The sequence below is a fragment of the Pongo abelii genome, chromosome 15, assembly GCF_028885655.2.
Source record: "Pongo abelii isolate AG06213 chromosome 15, NHGRI_mPonAbe1-v2.0_pri, whole genome shotgun sequence".
In the NCBI taxonomy this organism is placed as follows: Eukaryota; Metazoa; Chordata; class Mammalia; order Primates; family Hominidae; genus Pongo; species Pongo abelii.
This window is the reverse complement of record NC_072000.2, coordinates 77847659-77862562: the sequence shown is the minus strand read 5'-3', so window position 1 is coordinate 77862562 and position 14904 is coordinate 77847659. Positions and strand designations below refer to the sequence as shown.

The following is a 14904-nucleotide window of genomic DNA, read 5'->3' as shown; positions in this document are numbered from 1 at the left end:
AACTAATGACAAAGCTTATTCAACGAAGTTACGTAAAATACACCATTAATGACAAAGACATGGCTTTAATGTTATCCAGGAGACATCTGATTCACATAGGGTTATTGAACACTAGAATCTGATCTTGAATCTCTCATGTCAACAACAGACAAATGCATTACAATTTAGGGACAGCTGTTTTCTGGGTACCTCCCAGGTGTTTGCAGAAGAAGGCTAGAATTTGCTTCCAGGCATCTACCTGGGCCTTAGAATGAGCCCTGGGCTCCCCACCCCATATAACATGTTTGTTCAGTAATCTGTGAAGGGAAGCTGGGCACAGGGGGAAGTAAGGAGGCTCGATGTAATGCCCAGTCCCAGGGTAACAGATGATCTGGGGTTTTTCCTTTCCATGGGCCTGTAACCGTTCAGAGACTGTTTGGGCATACAACTCACTTCTCCAGTTATGGTCATCCTGACCAACAATGAGCAGGATGGGCCCCTGGGCCTTCTCTACTGGAATCATGCTGGGGTTCTCGTACCCTCCTACGAGAGCATTCCTTATATCCACGATGTCCACGAGGCCTGAGAAAGCTACCTTGATTCTCCTCAGGTCATAGCCCAATGGTGGAATGCTATTATGCTTATAGTTGATGGCTGTGTTCCCACTGATCCCAGATCCATTGATGGAAACTGTGGCTGAGACATTCTTCAAGAATGAGGCCATTGAGAGGCAAATATCAGCTCCTAGAGAAATGCCCAAAAGCCCAATGCCTGGGCCTTTTACCTGGAAGAAAAGAAGAGAGAAGAGTTGAGTCAATAACTTATCCAGACTGGGTGCGGTGGCTCATGCCTGTAATCCCAACACTCTGCGAGGCGGAGGCGGGCGGATCACTTGAGGTCAGGAGTTTGAGACCAGCCTGGCCAACATGGCAGAACCCTGTCTCTATTAAAAATACAAAAAAAAATTAGCCGAGTGTGGTGGCGCACACCTCTAATCCCAGTTACCTGGGAGGCTGAGGCAGGAGAATTGCTTGCGCCCGGGAGGTGGAGGTTGCAGTGAGCCGAGATTGCGCCACTGCGTTCCAGCTTGGGTGACAAAGCGAGACTCCGTCTCAAAACATAAATAAATAAATAAATAACTTATCCAATTCAAAAACATTTTTCTAAAATGCAGAGATGCTGCTAGCTTTAATCTGGGAATCATCCACAAGAAAATCAACCTCAGCTGACAGGGGAGTTTCTTCCCATGTAAAGAATATCTGGCTGAACACATGGCAAACAAATCTTAAAATGACTGAAAAACTTGGAAACTGATTATAAGCATTTCAGAGAATTATCCACTAGAGAATGCTGAGCCACGGAGCCCATCAAGTTCAGGGCCACATTCAGGTAGGTCTGACTGAAGTCTTCATGTGGCAATGCATCCAATAGTGTGGAACCAAGTTCTGTTTCAAGGTGTGAATCATTCATCAGATCATTTGCCATATGTGTTGGCAAATGATTACAAAGCAAGACTTCAGAGTAAGTAAGTTTGTTCTTGGCTTCTGAAAGGGGTGGACAAGTTCTGACCAAAATCTGAGAACATACTCTGACATCAGGAAATTAAAATTTAAAAACAAGCATGCAAAGACAATAGATTAGAAATTCAATTTGCAATATACAGATAATATTTAATATTACTAAATAAAATCTCGTGGATTTTACAATTAATTCTATATCACAAATTCATCTGACAGAAAAAGTGGAAATAGGCACCTTAAGCCAAGGAAGTCTCCAGAAGAAATCTTTGTGAAAGAGGAACAGAGCAGCATTTCTGCACGTGGTAAAGGTTACACTCTCTATGGAGATATTTCTAGAGAGACTGATTAAATAAAGGACATGAGGAGAACCTGGGGATGTTGAAGCATGTAGCATAGGGCTTCTTCGAAGTACTCCAGGGATATGTTGTCCATGTTTTTGGGGAGATCTTCAAAGTTATAATAAGCTAGAGCCAACGTGGCAAAGCCATGGCCAGCAAGGAGGCTGGCTCGATATTCCAACAGGCCCCCTCCAATACCAAAGATGTCAATGATCCCTGGGAAGGGTCCAGGTCCTAGAGAACAAAATATTATAAATGTAAGCCATTATACACTTTAAAGAATTTGCTTTCCTGGCTGGACACAGTGGTTCATGCTTGTAATCTCAGCATTTTAGGAGGCCAAGGCAGGAGGATTGCTTGAGGCCAGGAGTTCAAGACCAGCCTGGACAATGTAATGAGACCCCATCTCTACAATCTTTTTTTTTTTATTAGTCAGTGTGGTGGTGCATGCCTGTAGTCCTACCTACTTGGGAGGCAATGGAGGGAGGATCAATTGAGCCCCAGAGGTCGAGACAGACACTGTCTCAAAAAAAAAAAAAAAAAAAAAAGAAAGAAAGAAAAGAAAGAAAAGAAAAAAATTGAAACCAAACTTTATGTTCTGTTGCATCAGCCCTCTGGTTTTTAGTGTACTGATATTTCAGATGTCTAGGTAGAAAGGGAGGAAAGAAAAAGAAATACCCAGAGATGGTTTTAGGAGAGAAAGGCAGTGGAGTCTGAAGTGTGACCTGTGGTAAAGCAGGACATGAAGAAGTGGAGAAGAGACTCAGTGTGCCTAGAACACTAGAGAAGACGACATAGTAATAGCTTCATTCACTGTCATCATTCTGCCTTACACAAGTCAGGCTTATGCCTGTAGAGATCTGTAGGGTAGTGATTAATAGCAAAGTGGATAATGTACCTGACGACCTGAACCTGTTTTTTCATCTGCATAATAACAATACCAACTTCATTGGGATATTATAGAGACTAACTGATAAAACGCGAGTAAAAACCGTAGTACACAGCCTAACAAAAAATCCTTTTTTTTCTTTTTTCTTTTTTTGAGACGGAGTCTCGCTCTGTCGCCCAGGCTGGAGTGCAGTGGTGCGATCTCGGCTCACTGCAACCTCCGTCTCCCGGGTTCAAGCGATTCTCGTGCCTCAGCCTCCCGAGTGGCTGGGACTACAGGCGTGTGCCACCACGCTGGACTAATTTTTGCATTTTCAGTAGAGTCGGGGTTTCACCATGTTGGCCAGGCTAGTCTCAAACTCCTGATCTCAAGTGATCCGCCCATCTCGGCCTCCCAAAATGCTGGGATTACAGGCGTTAGTCACCACGCCCGGTACCAAACCCTCTATTTTGGTAGAGTGGCCACTGACATAGTCAATGCTAGCTTCTCTGACCTTGCTCCGGAACCAAACCAGTGCTAAATCAGCACTGGAAAGCAACGGAGACTCAGGCCACTGACGCTCACACCACTCGCCAGCAGCCCGGCTCACCTGGCGGCAGGAAGAGCGTGGCTCGCACCCGGCCCGCTCGCACCGACTGGCGCCGCACCCCCTGCGGGAGGAAGTGGCGCTCGTGCCGCGCCTGGCACAGCAGCCGTCCAGGCTCGGGGTCGTGGCCGTCCAGCACCTCCAACGCCACGACAAAGGGAATCTGTACGTCCCGCTTCAGGAAGCGCCAAAAAGGCTTCTCGGGTTCCAGAGCCCAGAGCAGCCCCATGGGCTCGAGTCCCGCGAAGCTGCCGCCCAGCGCGGGCGCGCGCTCCAGGTCCAGCTCGCCGCGGGCGTCGGCGCAGTAGCGCGCGTGGGCCCGGAAAAGCGCGCCCTTCTCGTCGCGCAGGGACGCGCGCAGCGTGACCCGCTGCTCCGGGGCCAGGCCGCGCACGGCAATGCGCACCGGCTCGTTCCAGCAGCAGCGGCCTGGGGGCTCCAGGATCAGCGTTGCTGACATCTTGGAGCCGGAGCGGGGAATCCAAAGGTCGAGGCCCGAGACCCGTCCAAGAGCGTGGCAAGCGCGCCGAATGTCCGGACGGCGTCCGGCGTCCCCTGGTGCCGGAAGCTGCCGGTGGCTGAGCAGTCCCAGAAAGCCCCTGGGACTTCAGACCTGTTAAGCCGGCGCTCCGGACTCGTCTGAGGCAAAAGTAGCCAGGCTCCTCTCCAGGATCATCTCCTCGGGCCCCGGGGCGCGCAAGGTGTGGCGCCCAACCCACCCCGTAGAAAGCCTCTCTGCCTCACACCACCCTCGGATGTTGGAATGAAAGTTGTTGGATGATCAATTTGTGGTGAAACCAGAGGCCAATGAGATCAAGCCAAATTCCAGCCTTTCATGGGCTCCACGTTTCATGGGCTCCACGGAAGGTTTTGTTTAACTTTTTTTTTTTTTTGAAACGGAGTCTCTTCTGTCGCCCAGGCTGGAGTGCAGTGGCGCTTCGGCTCACTGCAACCTCTGCCTCCTGGGTTCAAGCGATTCTCCTGCCTCAGTCTCCCGAGTAGCTGGGATTACAGGCGCGCGCCACCATGCCCGGCTAATTTTTGTATTTTTAGTAGAGGTGGGTACACCATGTTGGCCAGGCTGGTCTTGAACTCCTGACTTGAAGTGATCTTCCCGCCTTGACCTCCCAAAGTGCTAGGGATTACAGGCGTGAGCCGCTGTGCCCGGTCTGCTTTTTTGTTGTTGTTGTATTGGAGACAGGGTCTCTCTCTGTCATCCAGGCTGCAAGGCAGTGGCTCAATCACAGGTCACTGCAGCCTCGACCTCCCAGGCTCAAGTGATCCTCCTGTCTCAGCCTTCGGAGTAGCTGTAATTACAGACAGCGCACCACTATGCCACGTTAATTTTTAAATGTTTATTTTTAGAGAGGAGGTGTCACCCTGTTTCCCAGGCTGGTCTCTAACTCCTGAGCACAAACTATCCTCCCGCTTCTGTAGTCCCAAAGGGCTAGTGATAGGTGACAGTGTGCTGGCTGCCCTCGCTCGCTCTCGGCGCCTCCTCGGCCTTGGCGCCCACTCTGGCTGCGCTTGAGGAGCCCTTCAGCCCGCCGCTGCACTGTGGGAGCCCCTTTCTGGGCTGGCCAAGGCCGGCGTGGGCTCCCTCAGCTTGCACGGAGGTGTGGAGGGAGAGGCGCAGGCGGGAACTGGGGCTGCGCAAGGCGCTTGCGGGCCAGCGCGAGTTCCAGGTGGGCGTGGGCTCGGCGGGCCCCGCACTCGGAGCGGCGGGCTGGCCCCCAAGCCCCGGGCAGTGACTGGCTTAGCACTTGGGCCAGCAGCTGCTGTGCTCGATTTCTCGCCGGGCCTTAGCTGCCTCCCCGCGGGGCAGGGCTAGGGACCTGCAGCCCGCTGTGCCTGAGCCTCCGCACCCCGTCCCCCTCCCCGCGCCGTGAGCTTCTGCGCGGCTCGAGCCTCCCCGAGGAGCTCCGCTCCCTGCTCCACTATGCCCAGTCCCATCGACAGCCCAAGGGCTGAGGAGTGGGGGCGCAAGGCGCCGGACTGGCAGGCAGCTCCACCTGCGGACCCCCTGCGGGACCCACTGGGTGAAGACAACTGGCCTCCTGAGTATGGTGGGGACCTGCAGAATCTTTATGTCTAGCCAAGCGATTGTAAACACACCAATCAGCACCCTGTGTCTAGCTCAGGGTTTGTGAATGCACCAATGGGCACTTTGTATCTAGCTAATCTAGTGGGGAGGTGGAGAACTTTTGTGTCTAGCTCAGGGATTGTAAACGCACCAATCAGCACCCTGTCAAAACGGACCATTCGGCTCTCTGTAAAACAGACCAATCGGCTCTTTGTAAAATGGGCCAATCAGCAGGATGTGGATGGGGCCAGATAAGGGAATAAAAGCAGGCTGCCCGAGCTAGCAGTGGCAACCTGTTGCGGTCATCTTTCATGTTGTGGCGGCTTTGTTCTTTCTCTTTTTGCAATAAGTCCTTGGAACTGGTCACTGTTTGGGTCCGCACTGCTTTTATGAGCTGTAACAGTGGACCGCCAAGGTGGGCAGCTTCACTCTTGGAGCTTGCCAGACCACGAACCCCCCGGGAGGAATGAACAACTCCACACATGCCGCCTTAAGAGCTGTAACACTCACCGCGAAGGTTTGCAGCTTCACTCCTGAGCCAGCGAGACCACGAACCCACCAGAAGGAAGAAATTCCGAGCACATCGGAACATCAGAAGGAACAAACTCCAGACACGCCGCCTTTAAGAACCGTAACACTCACCGCAAGGGTCCGCGGCTTCCTTCTTGAAGTCAGTGAGACCAAGAACCCACCAATTCCGGAAACACTGGGATTATAGGTGTGAGCTACCTAACGTGCCTGGCCCTCCATGTCAGTTTATTTAAAAAGCTTTTTAATAAAATACAGTGTAGGCGGGGCACATGGACACACGCCTGTAATCTCAGCGCTTTGGGAGGCTGAGGCGGGCGGATCGCTTGAGGTCAGGAGATCTAGACGAGCCTGTCCAACATGATGAAACCCTGTCTCTACTAAAAATACAAAAATTAGTGGGGCATGGTGATGCGCACCTATAGTCTCAGCTAGTTGGGAGGTTGAGTCAGGAGAATTGCTTGAACCTGGCAGGGAGAGGTTGCAGTAAGCTGAGATCGCGTCACTGTACTCCAGCCTCGGTGACAGAGTGAAACTCTTGTTACGAAAAAAAAAAAAAAAAAAGGAAAGAGAAAAAAGAATGAAAGGAAAAAACAGACAAGGGAGAGAGAAAGCAAAACTATTGGAGATAGTAAAAAGATCAGTAGTTGCCAGGTGTTGTGGGGAGGGAGGGATGAATAGTTGAAACACGATTTTTAGGGCAGTGAAACTATTCTGTATGATACTATAATGGTGGATGCATGTCATTATACATTTGTCCAAAACTATAGATGTAGAACAAACGCCGAGTGAACCCTAAAGCAAACTAGAGATTTGGGGTGATAATGGTATGTCAGTGAAGGTTAATCAGTTGTAACAGATGTACCATTCTGGTGGGGGATGTTGATAGTGGAGATAAGGGAACTATGCATGTTTTGGGGGCACAGGGAGTATATGGGAAATCTCTGTACCTTCTGCTCAATTTTGCTATGAACCTAAAACTGCTTTAAAATATAAGACTTAAAAAAAAAAAGTAAACAACCCAGATAGCTCAGTTGGTACAGCATCAGACTTTTAATCTGAGGGTCCAGGGTTCATGTCCCTGTTCCTTAATTTTTTTTTAACTTTTTAATTAAACACAGAAAAGTAAATGTATTGGATGGAAAGTCAAGAGTGGGTTTGGCTTAACATTTGATCCAATGGCTAAACGATGACATCAGGAACCTCTTCTGTCTTCTCTGCCACTAATAACATCATAAGGTGGCTGTCAGCGTTATTGGGGCCTCATCCTTTTTTGCTTATATTGAGTAGGAGGGAGAAGATTCAGATTTCTAAGAAAGGTCTAAGTCACATATTGTCTCCTGTCATGGAATGTTGAAATTGGCTTAAACCAAATGGAGATTGCCACCATGGCCCCTGGGATCAGGGTGGAGTTAGCATTCCCTGGGACCCATAGCTGCAGGGGGAGGGGCAATGAAATCAGGAATTCTCCGAAAAAGTGTAATATATGCTGAGCAGGTACCTGACAATACGAGTGTAATGGAACTTTTTATGATGGTACTGATGGCTTTTTGAAATCTAGGGCAAGAAAGGACACTTTGAAAATTTAGAGAGATAGGCCGGGCTCGATGGCTTACGCCTGTAATCCCAGCACCTTGGGAGGCTGAAGCTGGCGGATCACTTGTGGTCAGGAGTTTGAGAATAGCCTGGCCAACCTGGTGAAACCCCGTCTCTACTAAAAATACAAAAATTAGCCGGCGTGGTGGTATGCACCTGTAATCCCAGCTACTCGAGGGGCTGAGGCAGGAGAATCGCTTGAACCCAGGAGGCGGAGGTTGCAGTGAGCCGAGATCGTGCCATTGCACTCTGGCCTGGGCGACAAGAACGAAACTCTGTCTCAAAAAAAAAAAAAAAAAAATAAAAAAAATAAAATATGGGTCTAATAGGAGTTATGATTATTCATGGGGCAAATTAAGGAATTTGGAAGTTGGAGACTGACTTTGAGAAGACTGGTGTATTTAGATTTGAACACAGAATTTGACATAAAATATGTGTTGGAAAACAAGAAAATAATTAAGCACATTAGCAGTATTTTGCTGCTAGATAATTCTCCCCCAGTTTATCTTTAATCCTCAAAATCAAGTGGGAATGGGAGATCCCGTGGAAACAAGTCAGGGGAGACAAATTAAATCCACTTGTGTTCCTAGCAGAAATTTTACTGATAATCAGAATAGTAGTAAGTATTGAAATAAAGCAAAAACAAGTGGATGGGCCAGGTGCGGTGGCTCATTCCTGTAATCCTAGCACTTTGGGAGGCTAAGGCAGGCAGATCACTTGAGGCCAGGAGTTTGAGACCAGCCTGGCCAATGTGGCAAAACCCCATCTCTACTAAAAATGCAAAAATTAGCCGGGTGTGATGGCCCACGCCTGTAGTCCCAGCAATGTCCCAGGAGGCTAAGGCAAGAGGATTGCTTGAACCCAGGAGGCGGAGGTGGTGCTGAACCAAGATGGCGTCACTACACTCCAGCTAGGATGACAGAGCAAGACTCTGTCTCAAAAAAAAAAAAAAAAAAAGTGGATGTTGCCAAAAGGCGGGCGAGGGGAGCAAGAAGTCTGTGTCAAAATATATCCTATTTTTGATAAATCTCCAAACAAGTATGCAAATACTCCTGTCCGTAGGCTCAATCAACAGTCTATCTTGACACCCTGAAGCTAATGCAGAGAAAAAATGCCCCAAGAATGACTGGCGGCTGATTGTGGGGCTGAAGAAATCTTTTTTTTTTTTTTTTTAACACCAGGCAGGGAATCATCTATTTTTCTATATTAGGGAGGAAATTGAGTAAACTCAATATTCTGTAGTAATATCACCATAAAACTAAGACAAAAATACAAACAAATAATTGAGCACTCGTGGACTTCCGTATGGAACTAAAACATAAAATGTTTTGCCAGCACTTTGGGAGACCCAGGTGGGAAGACTGCTTGAGGCCAGAAGTTTGAAACCAGCCTGGGCAACAGAGCAAGACTCCACCTCTACAAAAAATTAGCCAGGTGTTGTAGTGCATACCTGCAGTCTCAGCTACTCAGGGAGGCTGGGATGGGAAGATGGCTTGAGCCCAGAAGTTTGAGGCTGCAGGTGAGCTATGATCACACCAATGCACTCCAGCTCTGGGCATCAGAGCAAGACTCTGTCCCTAAAACAATTTTTTTTTTTTTCAAACAGAGTCTCACTGTGTCTCCCAGGCTGCAGTGCAGTGGTTCAACTTGGGTCACTGCAACCTCCACCTCCTGGGTTCAAGCAATCCTCGTGTCTCAGCCTCCCAAGTAGCTGGGACTACAGGTGCATGCCACCATGCCAGGCTAATTTTTTGTATTTTTAGTAGAGGCGGGGTTTTATCATGTTAGCCAGGCTGGTCTCCAACTCCCGACCTCAGGTGATCCGCCTGAGTCGGCCTCCCAAAGTGCTGGGATTACAGGCATGAACCACTGAGCCTGGCCTCTAAAAAAATTTTTTTTTTCTTTTTGAGACGGAGCTTTGCTCTTGTTGCCCATGCTGGAGTGCAATGGAGCGATCTCGGCTCATGGCAACCTCTGCCACCTGGGTTCAAGTGATTCTCCTGCCTCAGCCTTCCTGAGTAGCTGGGATTACAGGCATGCGCCACCATGCCCAGCTAATTTTGTATGTTTAGTGGAGATGGTTTCTTCATGTTGGTCAGGCTGGTCTCAAACTCCCAACCTCAGGTGATCCACTCGCCTCGGCCTCCCAAACTGCTGGGATTACAGGCATGAGCCACGGTGCTGGCCTAAAAAATTTTTAAGTAAAAATAAAAAATAAATGTTTTCCATAAGAAAAGAAGAAATCACACTGGTTTGGCAGTTTACATGTTCTTTTTTTTTTTTTTCTTTTTTTGAGACAGAGTCTCACTCTGTCGCCGAAGCTGGAGTGCAGTTGTGCCATCTCAGCTCACTGCAACCTCCGCCTTCCAGGTTCAAGCAATTCTCCTGCCTCAGCCTCCCAAGTAGCCAAGATTGTGCTGCTGCACTCCAGCCTGGGGGACAGAGCAAGACTATCTCAAAACAAACAAACAAAAAAACCACCAAAACAATGGTCTCCTATACTTTTTTTTTCATTCCATTCCCAGTGTATCCTCCACAGCAATACTTTTTATTTAACAAACCTAATACCCAATGTGAAAGTACTTTTTAAATTTTTTTGGAGGTCTAGTCCCGCTCAGTTGCCCAGGCTGGAATGCAGTGGTGTGATCCCGGCTCACTGGACCTCCACCTCCTGGGTTCCAAGTGACTCTCCTGCCTCAGCCTCCCCCGTAGCTGGGATTACAGGTGAGCGCTACCAGGCCCGGCTAATTATTTTTTGGATTTTTAGTAGAGATGGGGTCTCACCATGTTGCCCAGGCTGGTCTTGAACTCCTGAGCCCAGGTAATCCACTCACCTCAGCCTCCCAAAGTGCTGGGATTACAGTTGTGAGCCACCATGCCCAGCCTCAATGTGATAGTATTAAAAGGTGGGGACTTGTCACCTGGGGGAGAAGAAGGGGAGGCACAGGACCCCAGAAAGTGTCCTGAGCAGGAGGCTTGTGTCCTTGGGGGTGGGGCAGCAGCCCTGGTGCTGACCTGTCCTTGCCCTGACCTAGGCCTGTCTTGCTGGGCCAGGCAGGGGCTATGGCAAATGAGTGAGACAAGGTGGCGGCTATGGCAAATGAGTGAGACAAGGTGGCCAGGCCGTGAGCCAGGAACAGTGGGAGTCAGGAATGCCAGACAGTGTGTGCTTGGGTGGGGGAAACCCGGGATAGGGCCCATGGGGGATGGAAGGGAGCTGGTGGGGGAGCTGCCCACACAGACAGGCCTGGGTGGCACCCAAGAGGTGTGGGGGTCAGGGGCCTCAGACTCATGGCATAAGACAGGCATGAGGTGTTGGGGGTCTGGGTGAGGGGGTTGACAAACTGCCAGGCTGGAGCAGGGGGTGTCTGGAGGGCCCAAGGTGTTATGGGATCAGGAAGTGGGGGACACTGGAGTGTTTGTGGGTTGCTAGAATAGCTGTGGGATGCACTGGTCTAAGTTGGGGGTGACAGTGGTTGGCACACGGGGAGGTTGATTTGTGTAGGCACAGGGGATTGTGGGAATGGGGGCTGGTAGGGTCTCAAAAAATGGGGCCCAAGCTCAGAAGGAGCAGGCAAATGAGGATTAGGGAGGGGATGCTGTAGGTTAGAATGAAGGCTCTGCCTCCTCTGAGCTTGGAGCCTGGGAAAGGGGCCAGGGTGGATTTATGATGGTACAGGCAGTGCTGGGGGCTCCCGACAGGCCCCGGGCAAGGAAGAGGCTGCAGAATGCCCGCTCTGCCATTACAGACCAATTACACTGAGACAGCAGGGTTTGCAGCACAGAAAGAGCTTCGTGATCACAGGGCACCTAGCAAGGAGATGAGAGGAGACCCTCAAATCCATCTCCTTGAAGAATTCTGGGCTGGGGTTGTTACCAGTGGAAAGTGTCTGAGTTACTGGTGGCGAATCTGTACAGGTCTGCAGCAACTTCAGTTCTTGCCTCCTCAGAAGAAAGAATTTGACTGAGGGGCATAAGGCAGAAAAAGAGATGGAGGTGAGTTTCAGAGTAGAGTGGAAGTTTATTTAAAAAGTCTTTAGGACATGAAAGAAAGGAAAGTTTACTTGGAAGAGACCTGACCAGGCACCTGAAGGTCAAGAGCCCCGTTTAACTGTGATCCTAGGACTTTATAGGCTCGCCTCTTTCTCATGATTCTTCTCTGAGGGTGGGCTGCCCTCATGCTCTGTGCTCTCTTTACCTTTGGGAAGTGAGCATGCACAGTGTATGTAGGAAGTTGTATACATGCCCATCTGAGGCTTTCTTCCCTTTTCTGGTGGAGTGTCCTGGAAAGGTCATATGTAGCCATTTTGTCTGGTTTTTTTTTTTTTTTTTTTTAGACGGAGATTTACTCTTGTTGCCCAGGCTGGAGTGCAGTGGCATGGTCTCAGCTCACTGCAACCTCCACTTCTCCACTTCCCAGGGTTCAAGCGATTCTCCTGCCTCAGCTTCCTGAGTAGCTGGGACTACAGGTGCGCACCACCATACCTGGCTAATTTTTGTATTTTTAGTAGAGACGGGGTTTCACCATGTTGGTCAGGCTGGTCTCAAACTCCTGACCTCAGGTGACCCATCCACCTCAGCCTCCCAAAGTGCTGGGATTACAGGCGTGAGCCACCATGCCCGACCTGCCATTTTGTCTCTTAATGCACATGCCCAGGAAGTTGCTTCTCCCTGGCACCTGCATTCAATTAACACTTTAATGTTAACAGCTGTGGATCATCAGGAGATTGTCTCACTCTGGCGCTGTGGCACCAACCGCCAATTTACAGTTTTAGAGAGGCAATGTGATAACTGTCGAACCATCACCTGACATTCCTAGTGGCTGAGGGAGAAAAGCCCTCTCCTTCACTGCTCATGTCTATGTAACTACCTGTAACAGGGTTTTTAAAGGGATCATGAAGGGTAAAGGGCTAGAAAATTGGGCTCATTGATTGGTTGGGGTAAAGGGGATTAAATTTTCAGGAGGTGGAAACTGCATTCTTTTTTTTTTTTTTGGAGACGGAGTCTCACTCTGTCACCCAGGCTGGAGTGCAATGGCACGATCTCGGCTCACTGTAACCTCTGCCTCCCAGGTTCGAGTGATTCTCCTGCCTCAGCCTCTCAACCTCCAAGTAGCTTGGGCTACAGGCACATGCCACCACACTCGGCTAATTTTTGTAGTTTTAGTAGAGACGATGTTTCACTATGTTGGCCAGGCTGGTCTCGAACTCCTGACCTCGTGATCCGCCCGCCTCCACCTCCCAAAGTGCTGGGATTATAGCTGTAAGCCACCGCGCCCAGCAAAAACTGCATTCTTTAGTGAGTGAGTTCCTGTGGGGTCCTTCAGAGAAGCCGGAATCAGCAGTTTCACTGGTGGCTGATGTGACACCTCGGTTCTTGTCTTCTTGGTTTAAAAGAATTTAAACAAGAGACACACAGCAAAGAAGTGCAGCATAGAGTAATTTATTGCAAAGGAAGAATATTTTGAAAGTTACGTGCAGAATGGACAGTATACTGTGAGAGAGAGAGGATTCAAGGCAAGCTGCTCATAGGGGTGAGACAGCAGAGACTCGCAGTAGGGGGACTCCCTTTATGGGAGTCTTACATGATTATTCATGAGGTGGTGGGAAGAGGTGTTGCTAGTAAGCATGTTCCGGGTGGTCTTCTGGGTGCACATGCACAGTAGCTGTACATGCTTGTTCATATGTCACATGTCTCACTAGCATATTACATCTCCATGTAGGGCTGTCTTCTTCTATTATAATGAGCAAAATGTCAGTTTGAGGACAGGTAAGATTAAAATGCTCATGCTGTCTATGGGGGAAATTCCCTACTGAAGACAGCTTTGCTTGAATGTGCTCAATGACAATGCGAATGCTGAGGCTCACTGTGTTGACTGTATGGGTGCCATGGTCGCTGCATCCCGAGAACACGGTCACTCCCTTAACTACCTATCCTGCCTCAGTTTCATTGCTACGCAGGACCTGAAAGAATATCTCAAATGGAAAAGTTAACGTTTTATAATGTTCCAGTTGTTATCTATAGAGCAGTGAAGGGGAACTATGACCCTGTGACAGGGTCTATGTGACTCTGGAGCAACAGGCAGCAAACAACTCTGAGCAAGTGGGTCAGAGAGCAGCTGACCTCATGGCCAATGCTGTGTGTGCTGCAAGCTGGGCTGATTTCCATTTCGCCCCTCCCTTCTTCCCTGATTAATTTCATAAAGTTGATAGGGAAGGTTTCAGTGGGATCTTGGCCACTCTCATAAAGGAGGCTGTTCTGAGGGGCTGGGAAGGAGGCCTCATGAGAGGAGGAAGGGCTTGAGCCAGGGTCCCTGATGTTGGGGTGGAGTGGAGGGCAATATTAGCTTCAGCATGTGCACAGAAGAAGGCTTGGGGGTTCTGAGTGGTTGGGGTGCTACTGTGGGAGGGGGTCACCTTCAGAGAAGGGGCAACAGGAGGTGGGAAGCCCTGGTAAAGATTCAATTCCCCAAGTGGCCCAGATGCTCTAAAAATGGCTTGCCTCAGGGACTGTCCACCACCAAAATATCTCAGCACTCTCTCTTGGTATTTAATCAGATAAAGCCCCAGGATCTGAAGCCCCAGGTTCAGATCCTGCCTTGCCATTGGCTTGCAGGATCTATGACCTTGGCAAATGGCTTTGCCCCTTGCCTCAATTTCTTTTTCTGCAGAATGTGACAGGAGTGTTCTCTACTTCCTGGGGGTGTTTAAAACATTAAATAGTAATTAGCTCTTAATAGCTAACACATTGAAGCCTGATGCCCAGGCCTTGATGCATGATTGTTAATTCCTCCCAACAAGATGGGATTGTTGTTATACCCATTGTATAGATGAGGAAATTGAGGCCTGGTGCTCCGAGATACAGACACACACACACATCATGAGGCATTTGGGAAGTGACTGTCATGAGGGTGGAACCCTCATTAATGGGATTGGTGCCCTTATAAAACAGGTTGAAGAGAGCTGCCTTGCTCCTTCCACTAGGTAGGACACAAGATGGTGCCATCTATGAGGAACAGGCCCTCACCAGACACCAGATCTGCTGGTGCCTTGATCTTGGATTTCCTAGCCTCCAAAACTGTGAGCAATACATTTCTGTTGTTTATAAATTACCCAGTCTAACACATCTTGTTACAGCAGTTGAACAGACTAAGACAAGTGTCCTCACCACCGGCGGGGGGGGAAAAAAAAAGATGTGAGGTCATGGATAGGTTAATTACCTGGAATTACCTGGTTAATTACCTGTGAATCCTTTCACAGTGTGTTAATATACACATATCAAAACACTATGTTGGGTTGGCACAGTGGTTCACGCCTATAATCCCAGCACTTTGAGAGGTGAGAGTGTAACTAAGCAGGTTAGCAGCTTAGTCTCAAACTTTAAGA

At 49.1% G+C, this 14904-nt stretch overlaps 1 protein-coding gene across 1 annotated transcript; it reads right to left on the bottom strand.

Annotated features, from left to right (window-relative positions):
- Positions 1–45: 45 nt before the first annotated feature.
- On the bottom strand, positions 46–4206 carry ACOT4 (acyl-CoA thioesterase 4). The gene is made up of 3 exons (XM_002824922.6): positions 3316–4206; positions 1869–2071; positions 46–763 (listed from the first exon to the last, which is right to left on the bottom strand). The coding sequence occupies exons 1-3, from the start codon at positions 3770–3772 to the stop codon at positions 158–160; spliced, it is 1266 nt and encodes a 421-aa protein (XP_002824968.3). The 5' UTR covers positions 3773–4206; the 3' UTR covers positions 46–157.
- Between the last annotated feature and the right edge of the window lie 10698 nt (positions 4207–14904).